At 47.2% G+C, this 20,449-nt stretch overlaps 1 protein-coding gene across 2 annotated transcripts in view; it reads right to left on the bottom strand.

Annotated features, from left to right (window-relative positions):
- Positions 1 to 20,449, bottom strand: part of ST8SIA5 (ST8 alpha-N-acetyl-neuraminide alpha-2,8-sialyltransferase 5) — an 89,876-nt gene that overhangs the window by 28,491 nt on the left and 40,936 nt on the right. The window contains exon 2 of one of the 2 annotated variants that reach the window (XM_015121872.3): positions 19,974 to 20,081. The exons of the other annotated variant lie outside the window; for it this stretch is intronic. Within the exon in view, the coding sequence (XP_014977358.1) occupies positions 19,974 to 20,081 (108 nt within the window). The remainder of the gene's footprint in view (positions 1 to 19,973; positions 20,082 to 20,449) is intronic. 2 annotated transcript variants of the gene reach the window in all.

The raw sequence follows: 20,449 nt of genomic DNA, 5'->3' as shown, positions 1-20,449 counted from the left end.
TTGCGGACACATCTCAGATACGGCTACAAACCAGCTGTGTGACTTTGGGTAAAACACTTCCCCTCTCTGCATCTCTTTGTTGTCCTCTTTAAAACAATCTGTTTGAACCAGGGTAGCATCTTCTCTTCAATCAGCCAGCCCTACCATTTCCTTGACAAAGCCATTCCTGCCTTGCCTCTTCCTTGGTTCCTCTTTCTCCTGCATCCTCAACATCACTCGTATACCCAACTAGGCAGCACCATGATTCCAAATGACCTTGTGCTGTGGGCTTGGTGATACTTAGAGAGGCTTTCAGAACTGGGTTCACACCCCTCCACCCCTCATTGGCCTCTGTATGGTCTGAAGGTTTGTGTCACCCCCATGGTTCATATGTTGAGATCCTAACCTGCAAGGTAATGGTATTAGGAGGTGGAGCCTCTGGGAGGTACTGCAGGCACAGCCCTCATGAATGGGATTATTGCCCTTATAAAGAGGCCCAAGAGAGACGCCTCTTCCCTTTTACTATGTAAGGATACAGCAAGGAGCGCTGTTGATGAACCAGGAAGTGGGTCCTCACCTGAAACTTAATCTGCCTTGATCTTGGACTTCTCAGCCTCCAGAACTGTGAGCAATACATTTCTGTTGTTTATAAGCTAAGTCACTCAGTCTATGGTATTCTGACAGCCACATTAGGCCTGGCACTTTTCTGCTCCTTTGTTTTCTCATCTGCAAATCAGCAAAAACAATGCAGCGCATGTGCAACAGGGCTGAGAAAAAAACACTGATGAGCATTTCATGGAAACCACTAGCACACAGGAACTACCCCAAAAATGCTCATTCCCCTCTGTCCCCTTTGTCCCGCCACTAAAGAGCACGTGATACCAGTGGATGCCACAGGGAGTCAGAGACAGTCTCTGACCATAAGCTGGTTGATGGCAGGGCTGAGTCAGGGATGAACAACTCGAAGCTTCTCACTGTGTGCATTGGTGACATTCTCCTTCTGCTGTGATTAGTAAACCTCTCCCCTGCCACCCTGTGGATAAAGCCCACACTAAGTCCTGCTTGGACACGGACCTGCTTGATCACCTCATCTCTGCTGGAGGCTCCACTCATTAACCATGTGCTTCTGATGCTTTGACACCTGGGGCCTTGCTGACCTTGGAGGGACTGCCTCTTCTAGGGCTAGCCAATTCCTGGAGATAGTGAAGGACTAGCCTGTGAGTGCACCTTTCATTTGCAAACCAATCCAGATCCCATGCCCCTATCAGGCTCCCATATTCTTGGACACTGGAATAGCTCCTGCCCCACTCACCCCAGGGCCAGGTCCCAGGCAACTGGGGATAGCCCCTACACCCCAGAACCCACTGAAATTACTCAGATCAACCAATCCTATACCTGCAAACCCTGCCTCACCAGTTCCTTTCCATGGAAATCCCAATGATGGTTCTTGCCCACACTTCCCCCTCGCTGCCTCTGCCTCCTTACTGATCCAGGCGCTTCTTCCCATGGTCTTGCAGGGCCTCCTGTTTCTAGGGATCTGTGAGTATCAAAACCTCTTCCTTCATGACAGTCATTTCCATATTTTCGTGTCTTACCATATCCGATTAAAACAAATCCCAGGCAGGTACCCTGAAAACACTCCATGTAGTACCTCAGCCAAGTCATCAAAACTATTCCATGCCTGAGTCTAAAGCCTCAGTTTTCCCATCTGGAAAATGTAGCTAATAGCCCTGGCTTCTTTCTCTATCCTACCTGGGCTTTGCTTTTTTGGTCCGTACTGCTCTAGCTCAGTCTCTAAAGATGATTGACTTGAGGTTGCTATGGTCTAAATGTCTGTATCCCCAATACAAACATTAAGTTTCGTGTTTAAACTTAATCCCCAATGTGATGATATTAAGAGGCTGGGCCTTTGGGGGGTGATTAGGTTATGAGGTCTCTGACCTCAAGGATGGGATTAGGCCCTGATAAAAGAGGCTTCAAAGAGCCTTTTGCCTTTCCACCATGTGAGGATGCAGCAAGAAGCTGCCATCTATGAGGAACAGGCCCTCACCAGACACCAAATCTTCTGCCACGTTGATCTTGGACTTCCCAGCCCACAGAACTGTGAGAAATAAATTTCTCCTGTTACAATTATAAATGACCCAGTCTAAGCTATTTTGTTATGGCAGCCCAAAAGAACTAAGATAGGAATAAGATTTTGAAAAGCACTGCCCCATATTCTGCTTCTAACAGGATGCTCAAGGACTGCATTTTAGAGGGTGTCATGGAAATTCATGAAAATTCCCATTTGGTCTGGATACAGATATACAGACATCAAAAATGTTGCTTAAATTTTTTTGTCTAATGACATAAGAAGATGCTCACATAACAACGTTGGGTAAAAAAATGCAAGTTACAAAACTATGGTCTCCAAAAAGAATTATATATACGTATGTGAATGCGTAGGCAAAGGGAAGAATTGTAACACAATATTAATAGGGATAAATCAGAATAAATGGGATGATGGGTTATTTTTTAAAACTTTTCTGTGTTTTTACAAGTTTTCTGCAATGGGGTTATGATTCTTTTATTATTGGAGATCACTAATAAATGCCTTTTTAAGTCCCAGACCTTTTTCTAAATATCTCGAGCTTCCCCTTACCCTGTTAGAAGATTGAGGGAAGCACTTTCTCCAACCTTCTTAAACTCCACTAGCCTCTCAAAGTGACTTCATCACTGTCTCTTCTTTCAATGCTAGAAAGACTATCTTTACCCGCCTCAAAGGGGAGGGGACCCTGGCACCATGTAGGGCATCTCACAGGTATAAATAGTCCCAGCGGGTCATATCAGGAGCCCAACTCCTCTCAAATGCCACCCAGCTTCCAGCAGCCAAATATGATGCTGGCGCCAGGCTGCATCTGCTCTGCCCCATCTCTCTGCCCTCCGCTAAGTGAGAAGACAAATGCAGAAGGCCAGAAAGAGGTGAACACAGTGGCCCTGGACATGAGTTCTCCTCCCTCTGCCCAGATTGGGCTGCAGCTTTGCGGGCTAAGGAGCTAAGGAGACCTCCTTTCTTTCTTTCTTTCCTTTTTTTTTTTTTTTTAGACAGAGTCTCGCTCTGTCGCCCAGGCTGGAGTGCAGTGGCACAATCTCAGCTCACTGCAACCTCTGCCTCCCGGGTTCAAGCGATTCTCCTGAGGAGGCCTCCTTTCAGCATGCCCAGGGTCTGGCCCTCTGAGAGTCTAGGTCTGTAATTCCTTTGAGCCTTTCCCCAAGAGCCTGCCCCACAGAGGCTCCCCTGTTGGCCTGATTCCCTCTCCAGAGCTTCTCCAGGGCCATGGTTCCTTTCTTGGGGGCCAAAGTACTCTGGGTCCCAGCAACCACTGGCTGCTACAAGATGAGGTCCATGCATTCAGCTTTCTATCTAATACTTCCCATCCCCACCCCCAGACACCGATGGTATTCCAGAGAATAGGAACCCAGGGGGGTCCCTGTGTCATGCACAAACACCTGTTAAACCTCCACTAGCCCTAGGTGAACAGGGAAGCTACCCCAGCTCAGTAATCTGAACACCTAGACTCCTGTCGAGCTCGGTGCAGAGTCTCAGAGAACCATGGAGTTGTTTACTTATTCCACACTGGTTAGAGACACCACTAGCCCATATGGCACCTCTGTGCAAATCACGAAAAAGCACCATTTTCTTCAGACAAATTAAGCCACATGCACCAGGTGCATGGCTGGTCAAGTGAGAGTAAGCTGTACTTCAGCTCCACTTGACTCCTTGCCTGAGCATCTTTGTGCAGTGCCCACCTTGCACAACTGTGCAGCCTGATACCAGACTCTTTAACTTGGTCTCATTTAATCCTCCCAATAACCCTATGAGGCAAGCATAATTTCCCCCATTTTATATCTGAGACTCGAACTACAAGAGGTAAAGTAATTTGCCCAAGGTCATTCAGCTAGTAAATGGTGGCACTGGAAAAAAACCTGAGGACTGTGAGAGCCTGGAACCCCTGCTCTTAATAATGTCACTGCACTTCCTCTCCCTCTGACAGCCACTGTTCTCTGGGGGTTTTCTCAGTCAGCAGCCCTTCCCCCTCCCAAGGGCAACAGCCCTTCAGTGAGCTCAGCACTATTTCTAGAGCCAGAACAGCTGCTGTCTCGAGATAGCACACGACCCGTCACAGCAAACGCACAGAAATCAGAGTCTCAAAATTGCAGCCTGACAATTCAAAGGACTGAAGTGTCTTCCCAGAGAGGTAAGAGAGGGGCAAGAAAGGCTCAGCTGTTAACAACTGCAGGTCACAACTATCAGGAGACACTCTATGGCAGTGGAGAGCCCTGGCTCCAACCCCTGGCTGGTCCACAGGCCAGCTCAGCAGCCTTGAACCTCACCTGCCCTCTTTGGGCCACAGTTCACTCATCTGTCCCCAGGAATTATCAGAGCTGTTTTGAGATATCAGAACTGGATGCTAAAAAGCCTGATGTTCTCAGTGCAACCCGAAATAGTCCTGGGATTAATCTTCCCCAGGTGTGCACCTCACACCAAGCCTGAGGGTCATTTCTGGCACAGGGTAGGCGTTGGGGATATCGGGGCAAAGCCTGGTGTCTAGATTCATTCCTCCTTCCCCACCCAGGAGTTCTGCAGGGCCCCAGATCCATTGTCTAGCACATTCCCTGTGAGAGTGTGTATGTGATGACCTTATTTTCCAGGCCAGACTAGGGGGCCCCGAAAGGCTTCCCTTTGTAAAATTCAGCTCAACAGCCAGGAACGCCTCAGTGTGTGAATGCTAGCACTGGCCAGTATCCCTACTGCTGCTGGTGGACTTTGACCACCATGCCCACAGGTGCCCTAGCCAAGAGCTACATCCTAGCTGCCGCCTTCTCCTTCCTTCATCTTCCACCAACTCTCACCACTTCTCCTACCCGAGTAGTCCTTGTCTCCACCCCAGTGCCAGGGACAGGATGCGGTCTTCTCCCTGCTGGAGGAGTCCCTCTGTCTGGAATAACCTTTGTTGTTGTCTTGCTAGTCCCTCCCTACTCATCCAGCAGAATCAGCCCAGGGGTCAGCTTCCACTGGCTCCATTCGTGGCCCTCCCTCCTCTGCGCCTGCAGCCCCTGGGCACCCCTCCAGTCCAGCTCTTATTATGCGGAATTACACACAGCTCCTCCATGGCCTGTCTGTACTGTTGATGTGTGAGAAGGGCTTTTCTCCTCTTTTACTCAATGAAGATTTATGGACCCTCTACTGTGTGCCAGGCACTGTTTCAGGCCAGAATGCACTAATGAACTAGCCAGAGTCCCTGCCCTTATGGCATTTCCATGGGGGTGACAATAAATGATTCATTCAATATAATGCCAAGTAGCCGTAACTCTTCCAAAAAAAGTAGGACAAGGAATTGGAGGGTTCCTGGAAGGATAGTGGGGGGGCCCAGGAAGGCCACTCTGGACAGGGGACATGAATAGAGGTATGGCGCCCTATGTGGATGTGGGGGAAGAGCTTCCCAGAGAAGGAGCAGTGAGTAAATACAATCACTTGCTTTGCAGCAACAGCTGCCAATGTGGCTAGGCAGGGCTGTGGAGGTCAGACAGGTGAGCAGAGCCAGGTCTAGCTGGGCCTGTGGGCCACCCAGTATCATGGGGACTCGGCAGAGGAACAACATGATCTGATGTGGGGATAAGGGATTGTAAAAGGAGAGAGGGCAGGCTATTGCAGCATGAGAAGACAGTCGATTGCACCAAGGGATGGCAAAGAAAGTGGGGAGAAGGAGACAGACCCAAAAAATAGTTTAGGAATGAAACCAGCAGGATGTGCTGATAATTTAGAAAGTGAAGAAATGTCCCTGTCTGACAGCTTTGAAGAGAGTAGTGGTTCTCCCAGCATGGAGTTTGAGATCTCAGAACCGACAGACTGCCTCCTCAAGTGGGTCCCTGACCCCCGAGTAGCCTAACTGGGAGGCACCCCTCAGTAGGGGCAGACTGACACCTTGCACAGCCGGGTACACCTCTGAGACGAAGCTTCCAGAGGAACAATCAGGCAGCAACATTTGCTGTTCAGCAATATTTGCTGTTCAGCAATATTCACTGTTCTGCAGCCTCTGCTGCTGATACCCAGGCAAACAGGGTCTGGACTAGACCTCCAGTAAACTCCAATAGACCTGCAGCTGAGGGTTCCGACTGTTAGAAGGAAAATTAACAAACAGAAAGGTCATCCACACCAAAACTCCATCTGTACATCACCATCATGAAAGACCAAAGGTAGATAAAACCACAAAGATGGGGAAAAAACAGATCAGAAAAGCTGAAAATTCTAAAAATCAGAGCACCTTTCCCCGTCCAAAGGAACACAGCTCCTCACCAGCAATGGAACAAAACTGGATGGAGAATGACTTTGATGAGTTGAGAGAAGAAGGCTTCAGACGATCAAACTTCTCCGAGCTAAAGGAGGAAGTTTGAACCCATCGCAAAGAAGCTAAAAACCTTGAAAAAAGATTAGACAAATGGCTAACTAGAATAATCAGTGTAGAGAAGTCCTTAAAAGATCTGCTGAAGCTGAAAACCATGGCATGAGAACTACGTGACAAATGCACAAGCTTCAGTAGCCAATTCAATCAACTAGAAGAAAGGATATCAGTGATTGAAGATCAAATGAATGAAATGAAGTGAGAAGAGAAATTTAGAGAAAAAAAGAGTAAAAAGAAGTGAACAAAGCCTCCAAGAAATATGGGACTATGTGAAAAGACCAAATCTACGTCTGATTGGTATACCCGAAAGTGACAGGGAGAATGGAACCAAGTTGGAAAACACTCTGCAGGATATTATCCAGGAGAACTTCCCCAACCTCGTAAGGCAGGACAACATTCAAATTCAGGAAATACAGAGAACACCACAAAGATACTCCTCGAGAAGAGCAACTCCAAGACACATAATTGTCAGATTCACCAAAGTTGAAATGAAGGAAAAAATGTTAAGGGCAGCCAGAGAGAAAGGTCAGTTACCCACAAAGGGAAGACCATCAGTCTAACAGCAAATCTCTCGGCAGAAACTCTACAAGTCAGAAGAGAGTGGGGGCCAATATTCAACATTCTTAAAGAAAAGAATTTTCAACGCAGAATTTCATATGCAGCCAAACTAAGCTTCATAAGTGAAGGAGAAATAAAATCCTTTGCAGACAAGCAAATGCTGAGAGATTTTGTCACCACCAGGCCTGCCCTACAACAGCTCCTGAAGGAAGCACTAAACATGGAAAGGAACAACCGGTACCAGCCACTGCAAAAACATGCCAAGTTGTAAAGACCATCGACACTAGGAAGAAACTGCATCAACTAATGAGCAAAATAACCAGCTAACATCATAATGACAGGATCAAATTCACACATAACAATAATAATAAATGTAAATGGGCTAAATGCTCCAATTAAAAGACACAGATTGGCAAATTGGATAAAGAGTCAAGACCCCTCAGTGTGCTGTATTCAGGAGACCCTCACGTGCAGAGACACATATAGGCTCAAAATAAAGGGATGGAGGAAGATCTACCAAGCAAATGGTAAGCAAAAAAAAGGCAGGAGTTGCAATCCTAGTCTCTGAAAAAACAAACTTTAAACCAACAAAGATCAAAAGAGACAAGGAAGGCCATTACATAAAGGTAAAGGGGGCCGGGCGCGGTGGCTCAAGCCTGTAATCCCAGCACTTTAGGAGGCCGAGGTGGGCGGATCACGAGGTCAGGAGATCGAGACCATCCTGGCTAACACAGTGAAACCCTGTCTCTACTAAAAAATACAAAAAATTAGCCAGGCGAGGTGGCGGGTGCCTGTAGTCCCAGCTACTCCGGAGGCTGAGGCAGGAGAATGGCATAAACCCGGGAGGCAGAGCTTGCAGTGAGCCGAGATCGCGTCACTGCACTCCAGCCTGGGCGACAGAGCGAGACTCCGTCTCAAAAAAAAAAAAAAAAAAAAGGTAAAGGGATCAATTCAACAAGAAGAGCTAACTATCCTAAATATATATGCACCCAATACAGGAGCACCCAGATTCATAAAGTAAGTCCTTAGAGACCTACAAAGAGACTTAGACTCCCACACAATAATAATGGGAGACTTTAATACCCCACTATCAACATTAGACAAATCAATGAGACAGAAAGGTAACTAGGATATCCAGGAATTGAACTCAGCTCTGCACCAAGGAGACCTAATAGACATCTACAGAACTCTCCACCCCAAATCAACAGAATATACATTCTTCTCAGCACCGCAACGCACTTATTCCAAAATTGACCACATAGTTGGAAGTAAAGCATACCTCAGCAAATGTAAAAGAACAGAAATTATAACAAACTGTCTCTCAGACCATAGTGCAATTAAACTAGAACTCAGGATTAAGAAACTCACTCAGAACTGCACAACTACATGGCAGAAATAAAGATGTTCTTTATTTTCACGATATTGAAGGCAGAAATAAAGATGTTCTTTGAAACCAATGAGAACAAAGATACAACATACCAGAATCTCTGGGACATATTTAAAGCGGTGTGTAGAGGGAAATTTATAGCACTAAATGCCTACAAGAGAAAGCAGGAAAGATCTAAAATTGACACCCTAACATCACAACTAAAAGAACTAGAGAAGCAAGAGCAAACACATTCAAAAGCTAGCAGAAGGCAAGAAATAACTGAGATCAGAGCAGAACTGAAGGAGATAGAGACACAAAAAACCCTTCAAAAAATCAATAAATCCAGGAGCTGGTTTTTTGAAAAGATCAACAAAACTGATAGACTGCTAACAAGACTAATAAAGAAGAAAAGAGAGAAGAATCAAATAGATGCAATAAAAAATGATAAAGGGGATATCACCACCAATCCCACAGAAATACAAACTACCATCAGAGAATACTATAAACACCTCTATGTAAATAAACTAGAAAATCTAGAAGAAATGGATAAATTCCTGGACACATACACCCTCCCAAGACTAAATCAGTAAGAAGTTGAATCCCTGGATAGACCAATAACAGGCTCTGAAATTGAGGCAATAATTAATAGCCTACAACCGAAAAAAGTCCAGGGCCACATGGATTCACAGCCGAATTCTACCAGAGGTATAAGGAGGAGCTGCTACCATTCATTCTGAAACTATTCCAATCAATAGAAAAAGAAGGAATCCTCCCTAACTCATTTTATGAGACCAGCATCATCCTGATACCAAAGCCTGGCAGAGATACAACAAAAAAGAGAGAATTTTAGACCAATATCCCTGATGAACATCAGTGCAAAAGTCCTCAATGAAATACTGGCAAACCGAATCCAGCAGCACATCAAAAAGATTATCTACCATGATCAAGTGGGCTTTATCCCTGGGATGCAAGGCTGGTTCAACATATGCAATTCAATAAACATAATCCAACATATAAACAGAACCAAAGACAAAAACCTCATGATTATCTCAATAGATGCAGAAAAGGCCTCTGACAAAATTCAACAGCCCTTCATGCTAAAAACTCTCAATAAATTCGGTATTGATTGGATGTATCTCAAAATAATAAGACCTATTTATGACAAACCCACAGCCAATATCATACTGAATGGGCAAAAACTGGAAGCATTCCCTTTGAAAACTGGCACAAGACAGGGATGCCCTCTCTCACCACTCCTGTTCAACACAGTGTTGGAAGTTCTGGCCAGGGCAATCAGGCAAGAGAAAGAAATAAAGGGTATTCAGTTAGGAAAAGAGGAAGTCAAATTGATCCTGTTTGCATGTGACATGATTGCATATTTGGAAAACCCCATCATCTCAGCCCAAAATCTCCTTAAGCTGATAAGCAACTTCAGCAAAGTCTCAGGATACAAAATCAATGGGCAAAAATCACAAGCATTCTTATACACCAATAACAGACAAACAGAGAGCCAAATCATGAGTGAACTCCCATTCACGATTGCTTCAAAAAGAATAATATACCTAGGAATCCAACTTACAAGGGACGTGAAGGACCTCTTCAAGGAGACCTACAAACCACTGCTCAACAAAATAAGAGGACACAAACAAATGGAAGAACATTCCATGCTCATGGATAGGAAGAATCAATATCATGAAAATGGCCATATTGCCCGAAGTAATTTATAGATTCAATGCCATCCCCATCAAGCTACCAAAGACTTTCTTCACAGAACTGGAAAAAACGACTTTAAAGTTCATATGGAACCAAAAAAGAGCCTGCATTGCCAAGACAATCCTAAGCCAAAAGAACAAAGCTGGAGGCATCATGCTACCTGACTTCAAACTATACTACAAGGCTACAGTAACCAAAACAGCATGGTACTGGTACCAAAACAGAGATATAAACCAATGGAACAGAACAGAGCCCTCAGAAATAATACCACACATCTACAGCCATCTAATCTTTGACAAACCTGACAAAAACAAGAAATCGGGAAAGGATTCCCTATTTAATAAATGGTGCTGGGAAAAGTGGCCAGCCATATGTAGAAAGCTGAAACCAGATCCCTTTCTTACACCTTATACAAAAATTAATTCAAGATGGATTAAAGACTTAAAAGTTAGACCTGAAACCATAAAAACCCTAGAAGAAAACCTAGGCAATACCATTCAGGACATAGTCATGGGCAAGAACTTCATGTTTAAAACACCAAAAGCAATGGCAACAAAAGTCAAAATTGACAAATGGAATCCAATTAAACTAAAGAGCTTCTGCACAGCAAAAGAAACTATCATCAGAGTGAACAGGCAACCTACAGAATCGGAGAAAATTTTTGCAATCTACTCATCTGACAAAAGGGCTAATATCCAGAATCTACAAAGAACTCAAACAAATTTACAAGAAAAAAACAAACAACTCCATCAAAAAGTGGGCAAAGGATATGAACAGACACTTCTCAAAAGAAGACAGTTATGCAGCCAACAGGCACATGAAAACATGCTCATCATCACTGGCCATCAGAGAAATGCAAATCAAAACCACAATGAGATACCATCTCACACCAGTTAGAATGGTGATCATTAAAAAGTCAGGCAACAGGCCGGGCACAGTGGCTTATGCCTATAATCCCAGCACTTTGGGAGGCCAAGACGGACGGATCATGAGGTCAGGAGATCGAGACCATCCTGGCTAACACAGTGAAACCGCGTCACTACTAAAAATACAAAAAATTAGCCGGGCGTGGTGGTAGGTGCCTGTAGTCCCAGCTACTCAGGAGGCTGAGGCAGGAGAATGGTGTGAACCCGGGAGGCAGAGCTTGCAGTGAGCCGAGATCGCGCCACTGCACTCCAGCCTGGGCGACAGAGTGAGACTCTGTCAGGAAACAATAGGTGCTGGAGAGGATGTAGAGAAATAGGAAAACTTTTACACTGTTGGTGAGACTGTAAACTAGTTCAACCATTGTGGAAGACAATGTGGCGATTCCTCAAGGATCTAGAACTAGAAATACCATTTGCCCAGCCATCCCATTACAGGGTATATACCCAAAGGATTATAAATCATGCTGCTAATAAAGACACATGTACACATATGTTTATTGTGACACTATTCATGATAGCAAAGACTTGGAACCAACCCAAATGTCCATCAATGATAGACTGGATTAGGAAAATGTGGCACATATACACCATGGAATATACACTATGCAGCCATAAAATATACACTATGCAGCCATAAAAAAAGATGAGTTCATGTCCTTTGTAGGGACATGGATGAAGCTGGAAACCATCATTCTCAGCAAACTATCGCAAGGACAAAAAACCAAACACCGCATGTTCTCACTTATAGGTGGGAATTGAACAATGAGAACACTTGGACACAGGGTGGGGAACATCACACACCAGGGCCTGTCGTGGCATGGGGGGAGGGGGGAGGGATACCATTAGGAGATATACCTAATGTAAATGATGAGTTAATGGGTGCAGCACACCAACATGGCACATGTATACATATGTAACAAACCTGCACATTGTGCACATGTACCCTAGAACTTAAAGTACAAAAAAAAAAAAAATTAGAAAGTGAAAGAGAGAGATAAATCAATAGTAACTCCTAGGACTTGAACAACTAGTGGGAGGGATGACGTAGCCATTTAAGGGTTAGAGAGATGAACAGGTTTGGGGTGTGGATGGAAAGATTCTTGGGCTATGTAAAGCTTGCTGTGCCCTCAGACATCTAGAGGAGATCACAGGTAGGCAGTCAGATGCACATGGCTGAGGCCCAGTGCAGAGGTCAGGGCTGGGGATGCACATTCCAGAGTCAAAGGACAGGGGACTTGAGGAGACACTGGGAGAGAGCGCAGAGAGAAGAAGGAAGAGAGCCAAGGCCAGGCCTGAGGTTAGCTCCCACATTCAGATGGCAGCAAAGGACGCTGAGAAGGAAGGTCTGCAGGTGGAAGAAAACCCAGACACAGAGCTCAGGGACATGGAAGCTAAGAGGAGAGAGCATTTCGAGGACAGATGGTCAACTCCAGTATTGACCCATCTGTCCTGGAAATGGGGGTCAAAGAAGAGGAGGACAGAGAAGGCACCACTGATCTAGCAACCAGGAGGTCATCAATGACCTTGACAAGAGAAGATTCAAGGGAGCAGGGAACAGATCCCCCTCTGGCATAGGTAGAAGCAAGGCCAGGAGTGGGAGATGTTGGAGACGGTGCCATGGAAGTCTGCAGGTGAAGGAGAGCTGAGTGAGTGTCTAAAGACCTGGTCCTGGGGCAAGTGGAGAGGATGGGATGTCTCCCAAAGTGTGAAGGGATGGCTGGAGGAAGAAAAGACAGACTTCAGTGTTCTGTGAGCCTCCAAAAGGCAAGCCTAAGAGCCCCCACTGAGACTTAGGGAGGAAAGGTTTACAATCAGCCAGAGGAAGGACTTCAAACCAGAAGGTTCGCATGGGGAAGGATAGCCTCTTTGCGAGCTTCATGACCTGCCATCACTTACTAGCTCAACAAGGTCTTGGTGGCCATCAAGTCAGGGGGATGCCAGGCTATAAATGGCGACGTGCGGTGGAAAGCTGGAAGAGCCTCTAGCTGCCTTAACCTTGTGAGCATTCCCTAATCTAATGGGTGGGTGGATCCTTGGTCCTTCCAGCCCGACCCCAACTCCCCTTTCTTTCCTTCCTTCCCATTCTCATGCCTTCCCCTAGCCTCCTGCCTTTGCCAAGTGATTGGCATAAAATTCTGAAAGATGGTCTACAAGGGAGGAAGCATAGGAGCGTGAAGAAGAAGAGGGAGAATGGGTGGTGGAAGCTGAAGGGAGGAACAGAGTTTGGGGAGCTGACCTGGGGTGAAGAAGGGGTGAGGCCCTGACAGGCACTGCACCCATCTGATCCGGCCTCTTCAGCTTACAGGGAAGCAGACAAGGCCCAGGGAGGGAGTGCTATCCCCCCATGGAAGTGCTGTGAGTCTGGGCGAACCTGAGGGGGGAAGAGACCCCCTTACTTCACCTCCACGGAGCCCTACAGGGACCTGTGAGGTGCTTTAACCTTGGAGCACTCAGGGAGTTACAGAGCCCATGACCTCCTTTGTATCACCCCGAGTTGGGTTAATGACCTCAGTTTTGCAGATGGTGTAATTGAGGCACAGAAATATTCATGTAAGTGGTTATTTGCCCAGGAGACTCCACAGACTCAAAAGCCACAAAGCTTTGGGTTCAGAGCACTCCTGGAGCAACCCTGACTTGAGGAGGAGGAGTCTCCCAGTGCCAACCAACTCCACTTCCACCAGCAGCCTCAGCTGGCCGCAGCCTGGGTTCTGCCAGGCCCCAAGAAGCCCACATCAGGTATGTGGGACCAACGGGAGAAGCTGCCATGTTTGTTTTGCTTTGTGTTTTTCCAGCACCCAGTCCAGAACATTCTGCCAAACCTGCATCTCCCAAATCCTTCCTAGTTGGGTGAAGCCCAAGAGCTCCGGCCCTTTTTCCCTCCTTTTCTGCAGAAGAGAACATTGACCAGGAAGGCTTAAGCGAGCCAGCTGCACCTGCCATGCAGGAATGTGCTTCCTCCGCTGTCCTGCCCTCAGATGGCCACGATGGCATTCGGGACTGCAGGGGTCACTCTGCCCCCAAGGGCTCCTCTTTGAAATGTATAATTGCCAGGAGCAGGTGGAGGGACGCATTTTTCAGAGGCAACAATCAGAAAAACACTAAGTACACTTGGGAAGGCGGCAGGGAGGAGGACACAGAAGATAGAAGGTGGAAGAGACAGGGAAGGAGGAGATGAGAGACCCTAAAGATCATCTTGTCTGAGATCAACCCTGCAGCTTTGACAACAGTTGCAAAGAAGTGATCTACTATTTTTTTTTTTTTTTTTTTTGACATACGGTCCTACTCTGTCACCCAGGCTGGAGTGCAGAGGCATGATCTTAGCTCACTGCAGCCTCGAACTTCTGGGCTCAAGTGATCTTCTGACCTCAGCCTCCTAAGTAGCTAGGACTACAAGTGTGCACCATCATGTCTAGCTTTTTTTTTTTTTTTAATTTTTGGTAGAGATGGGGTCTTGTTATGTAGACCAGGCTGGTCTTGAACTCCTAGCCTCAAGTGATCCTCCCACCTCAGCCTCTTAAAAGTTCTGGGATTATAGGCATGAGCAACTGTGCCTGACCAGAAGTAATCTACTTAAATCAATATGGCCTTTTTTTAATTATCTAACAGGCAGGAGCTGAAGGCAGAAATAGAAGACCTGAGAGGAATTGGAAAGAAAAGACAAGGATACTCACCCAGCCCTGCATGAGCTGTCCACAGCCCAGAAGGAAGAACCCCTCTAACCCCTCCCATGAGTGCTGGGACTCTGTAGTCACACAGGAGATACATATATATATATATATATATGGTGCTCCAGCTCCACCCACCACCTGGAAGTGACCTAACCTTTGGTGACTCAGTTTCCTCATCTGTAAAATGGAGGGTAATGAATATACCCACCTCAAAGGTTTGAGGGTAAGGACTCAATGGGATAATACATGTAAGGCACCCAGAATAGTGCCTGACCCCAGACACTCACTTGGCTCGCTTTTCTGCCAAGAGGGCCCTCTTGTGTCATCTATTTGGGGCTTGCTCTTTTTTCCTATAGCTGGTGCTACCCTGGCCTTGGGAAGTCTTCCACACTCCATCCCAGAAGCCCAGGAAGAGGGGTGCAGGGAGAAGGCTGTCCCACCCACAGGCAGCCTGGGCCAGCCCTGCTCCGGACCTCAGAGACAAGTGTCTCCTGAGTTGCCTTCCACACCTCCTCTTTGCCAGCCCATTACAGTGGTAAGATCAGGAGGGCCAAGACTGGTGTGGAGTATGGAAAGGGGGCCGGTGAGGCCAGCCAAGGAGCCTGTGGCTGTGCCTGGATCTAGAGGATCCAGAGGGCCCTGGAGATGCTCACACAGGTGGTCCAGCCCAGTTCTCCAAAGCCAGAGGCTCCGCGGGATTTGGGGAATATGTGAGCAAACACAGAAGGATTATGTGCACTTGCCAGAGGGTCCTCTGTGTGTGCAATGACAGAAGTTGCCCTGGGGGCAGACGTATCTACAGAAGGCAGAGTTAAAGGGGTTTCGATTGGGCTGGGGCTAGCAGGGAAGGCTTCAAGGAGGAAGTGGATACTGGCAGGAGTACAAGGACTTGGAATGTGGAGCCAGACCCAGTTGGCAGAAGCTGAGTGAAGCCCTTTGTGCTGTGGCCATGGGCCAGTCTGACAGTCAACTCTGCTGGGACAGTGCCTGGGGGACTCCTGCCTCAGTTGTCCTCTGTCCCTGTGACTGAATCGGGGATGTTTTCCTGAGGCAGTGCATGCAACACTGCCCACCTTGCAGGACAGAGGCCATGACCATGGGGGCACCGCTGCCTCCCCCTGCTCTCTGAGCAGTTGCCAGGCAGACAGGTAGCTAGGCCAGTCCAGAGGGATCAGGGTTGGAGCTGACCGTGGAGGACAAGTACCCCCTATCCTCCTCCACCTCCCCAGAGGGACCATGCTCGGTGAGGGGTGTTCAGGAAGAGGTCTAGTCAGCACAGGAGTATGTCATCTGCCTTCACTGCCCCCTCTCTACTTTTTTTTTTTTTTAGATGGAGTTTTGCTCTTGTTGCCCAGGCTGGAGTGCAATGGCACGATCTCAGCTCACCACAATCTCCGCCTCCTGAGTTCAAGCGATTCTCCTGTCTCAGCCTCCCGAGTAGCTGGGGTTACAGATATGTGCCATCACGCCTGGCTAATTTTGTATTTTTAGTAGAGACAGGGCTTCTCCACCCTCTCTACTTTTTATACCCCACCCCCACCAACTGTCAGTCTTCCTTTTCCCACCCAGAAGCCCACAAATGTCAGCCTGCCCTACTATCAGCTCTTTTCAAGAGCGAATTCTCTGGCAATTCCAGCCTGTGAATGAGTTTCTGATTCTAATGTGTTTCCAGAAAGGAGACAACGTTTCAAAGGCAATGGCAGGAGACAAGGTTGAATCCAAAGGAATAAATCTCTAAGGGAAGACTCAGGAACACTGAAATCAAAGTTTGCTTTCTTACCAATAGCCTTTACTATTTCCTTGTGTAATTCATTTTTTTTTTACACAATTCACATTTATTGAGCACCTACTACATAACAGGTGCCACACTAGGTGCTGGGAATTCAAAACTGAAGATGCACAACCACTGTCTTGCTGAGAAGATGGAAGCACAAACACATGAGCAAGGTCTTCACAGGCCTTCCTACTTGTGCAAAACACCCACTTAAATAGAAACATTTGCTGATTGAAAATTATTCCAGCTGGGTGCCATGGCTCACACCTGTAATCCCAGCACTTTGGGAGGCCGAGGCAGGTGGATCACTTGAGGTCAGGAGTTCAAGACCCAGCCTGGCCAACATAGTGAAACCCTGTCTCTACTAAAAGATACAAAAGTTAGCCAGCCCTGGTGGCAGATGCCTGTAGTCCCAGCTACTCAGTAGGCTGAGGGAGGAGAATTGCTTGCACCCGGGAGGCGGAGGTTGCAGTGAATCAAGATTGCACCACTGCATTCCAGCCTGAGCGATGGAGTGAAACTCTGTCTCAAAAAAAAAAAGAAAGAAAAAGAAAAAGAAAATTATTCCTATATGCTCATTAAATCAGTTCCCCTAAGGATGCCTATTGGACAACACATTATAGACCTAGACTTGAAATTAATAAAGCTATATGTCAATGTATATCTTATAGCTCGCACCTTTCTAATTCAGCCTGGACTTCCCCCAGCCTGTGACCAATAAGAAGATCTGACCACAGCCTTTTATGAGCACTATCTGGCTTGAATTTGCTTTGTGGTGCTGTTTGGAGTTTTCCAGACTAATCATTTGGACTAGCTCCTTCTCCTTGTGGCTCCTGCTTCAGTATATACAATGTATGAGTCATTTGCTTTTTTGCCCCTCTTCATCCTCTGGTTATATTTGGTACTTCCTGACTTCCTTTCCAAACTGTTAATAATAAATAACAGGTTGTACCACACTTCAACACCACACAACTATAGATAGCAAAACATGGCATGCACTGAATTATTCAATAGGTGAATAATACCATGAAGCTCATCCCATCTTCCAGATTTGGAGAGTTGTTAATTGGGACAATGTACATGGTGTCCTCGTTAGGTCCTCCCCCAAGCTCTGCACATCTGCTGCCAGGAGCTGTCCTGCCCATTTTAAAGAAGGCAGAAGCTGCTCACACACCAGGGTAAAAACTCTTCAATATCCAGTTCCATTCTAACTACGTTAACCACTATTTCCCACATGTGGGGACCCTCATACTGCAGTCCTTCAACTAAGTGGGTACTTTGGGGTCAACTAGAAATGGATATTTGAAATTGGAATTGTCCAGGAAAATGTGGAAGGTGTGGTCACGCCATTTATTCTGTGACTACGGAAATTCTTGCTCAGATGGGAGCGCTCCAGAAGCAAGTCAACTCAGCTGGTAATAATGTTGCATCAAAGGCACCTGAATTCCAAAACCAACTTGACAGAGGTCAGCTGTGTTTCTGGCCCTGCTGGCTCCCAGCTGATAGGAAAAAGGAAGCTGGCCCAGATCATGGAGAGAAGGGCAGAGAAAATAAAGGGCAAGGGGAGTAAGAAAGGCAGTAGGGAAGCAAGGACGTGGAGGAGAGAGGGAGGCAATGGGGAGGGAGAAAGGAAGGAGGGCCAAGAACAGCTAACAGGAAGAAAGGCAGAGGAGAACACAGGTGCAGTGAGGGGTGAGAGAAGTTACAGGTGAAACCGTGGAAAGAGGAAGGAAAGACAAAAGATGCTGGCAGCAGGAAAAGTTAGGAATGGAGCCCACGCAATGGCAATGGTTTCAGCCACTGCCTGGAGACATCTGCCCAGAAACAGCTTCCCAGGGGCCCATCTGTCTGTCTTGCTCACTTGACTCGCTTTTCTTTTCTTTTCTCTCTTCTCTTCTTTCTTTCTCTTTCTTTCTTTCTCTTTCTTTCTTTCTCTTTCTTTCTTTCTCTTTCTTTCTTTCTCTTTCTTTCTTTCTCTTTCTTTCTTTTCCTTCCTTCCTCCCTCCCTCCCTCTCCCTCTCTCTTTCTTTCTTTCTTTCTTGACAGGGTTTCACTGTCACTCAGGCTGGAGTGCAGTGGCACAATCTCAGCTCACTGCAGCCTCCGCCTCCCAGGTTCAAGCTATTCTCCCGCCTCAGCCTCCCAAGTAGCTAGGATTATAGGCATGTGCCACCACACCCAGCTAATTTTTGTATTTTTAGTGGAAATGGGGTTTACCATGTTGGCCAGGCTGGTCTCGAACTCCTGACCTCAAGTGATACGCCTGCCTTGACCTCCCAAAGTGCTGGGATTACAGGCATGAGCCACCATGCCTCGTCTTGACTAGCATTTTCTACCCCAAACCTCTTGAAGAACTCTTCCAGGAGTTCAGTAGGGAGGTACACACTTGCTGACTTACCTAGACTGCTCACCACCTGGGAGGCAGGGCCACTCAGCAGACAGGCCAGCATGGGAGGCTCAGCTTCCCAGGACAAGCATGGGCCCCCACCTCACCTGTGATGTCCAGAGCTCCCTCTGCACTTCCATGGAAAGAACTGTGGTCCCAAAGGCCAGCATAAGACCCTCCAGCCCAGGACACCATGTGTGGCCATCCCCACACCCTCAGGCACGTCTGTGGACATTTGCTCAACTGTTTTCTGACACTAGAGCCTCATCTTTCTCAAAGCATTGAATAAAAACATACATATCAGGGGTCCTTGAAAAACCCATTACTTCTCCTCTGCAGGGTCAATTTAATGTTTGTGTGTCAAAATCACCAGCAACAAAAATGTAAGCCTCTCTCTCAGGGAAACGTACGTGAGAGTTACCCCCTCCTTAGAAATACAAAAATTAAGAAACCAAACAGCTTAATCAGCCCCTGGGAATGCTTAGCTGGCAGGTTCCAGTCACACCCAGCTCCCAGCAGAGACAGTATCCTGCCTCATCTGCAAAAATTCTCCACAATACCCTCCCTGCAATGAGTGTGCCCAGCCTCAGAATATTCCATTTTTATTCATTCAACAAATATTACTGATCAAGAGGAAATAGCCACACGATAGGGCGCATAGCAAATCTCAGCACCATCTTGATGGAAATGGTTCTGCTCCAGCCAAGGGCAATCTCCCCTGTGGGCAGGGCAGGGAGTACCTGGGCAGGGGACTTCAGAGAAGCAGGGAACACCCACCTGACACCCGCTTCTTGATGCCACCCACCCACACACACCTACACACACTTGCTGGCTGATATCTGAAATCCCTGCAGCAGGGACAGAGCTTCGGCCCCCACCCCTAAATGGAGGTTTGAGACCAAGACTCCCCACCCTACCCCCCGGATAGAAGGGGCCAGTGAATCCCTGCTCGGTTGTGGTTGGGTCCTGTGCCTCATCCTTCAAACTCATTCACCCCCAGGTTAAAGGAACCAGGTGGGATACCAAAGTGCAGGGAGTTTTGAGCCACCGGAACGAGCCTGCTTCTTCCATCCTAGGAAGTGGACAATGTGGCAGGGGCTGCAGGGTCACCCCGGGTCAGGCTTCCCCCCTCCCTGGCCTTTTGCCGGGGTCTGTACCTGGAGCTGGAGTCACTGCCGCTCTGCACTGCTGGATCATCCGTGACATTAAAGAGCCCCGTCCAATTGGACAGCTGGTCACCACTCTGCCAACCAAACTGGAGGCCTCTGGCAAGAAAACGAGGCAGTTGGTACTCATGCTCATTTGCTGGGTTAAGCCTGCCTACCAGAGAGCCACATTCTGTCACTGTGCCCAAGTGACACATCGCCTTGGTCACACAGTTAAAGGAAGCAATGGTACTGACTCCAACCATGAGGACGGCGATCATAAACCACAGCACTCTGCAGTGCTCTCTGCTGTTCCGCACCCATCCCCTCATTCCATCTGTACCAGCAGGGCTGAGAGCACGCATTTCATACACAGGGACATTGAGACTTCGCGAGACAAAGGTCACAGAGCTCTTCTACCTCCTATACCGTGCCATCCCTCAATTCCTGCCTCCAGTTAAACCAAAAGAGTGCCAGCACCAGCACCA

Source organism: Macaca mulatta, chromosome 18, assembly GCF_049350105.2.
Source record: "Macaca mulatta isolate MMU2019108-1 chromosome 18, T2T-MMU8v2.0, whole genome shotgun sequence".
Lineage (NCBI taxonomy): Eukaryota > Metazoa > Chordata > Mammalia > Primates > Cercopithecidae > Macaca > Macaca mulatta.
Note: the sequence above shows the minus strand (reverse complement) of the source record. Positions and strands in the feature narration are given on the sequence as shown.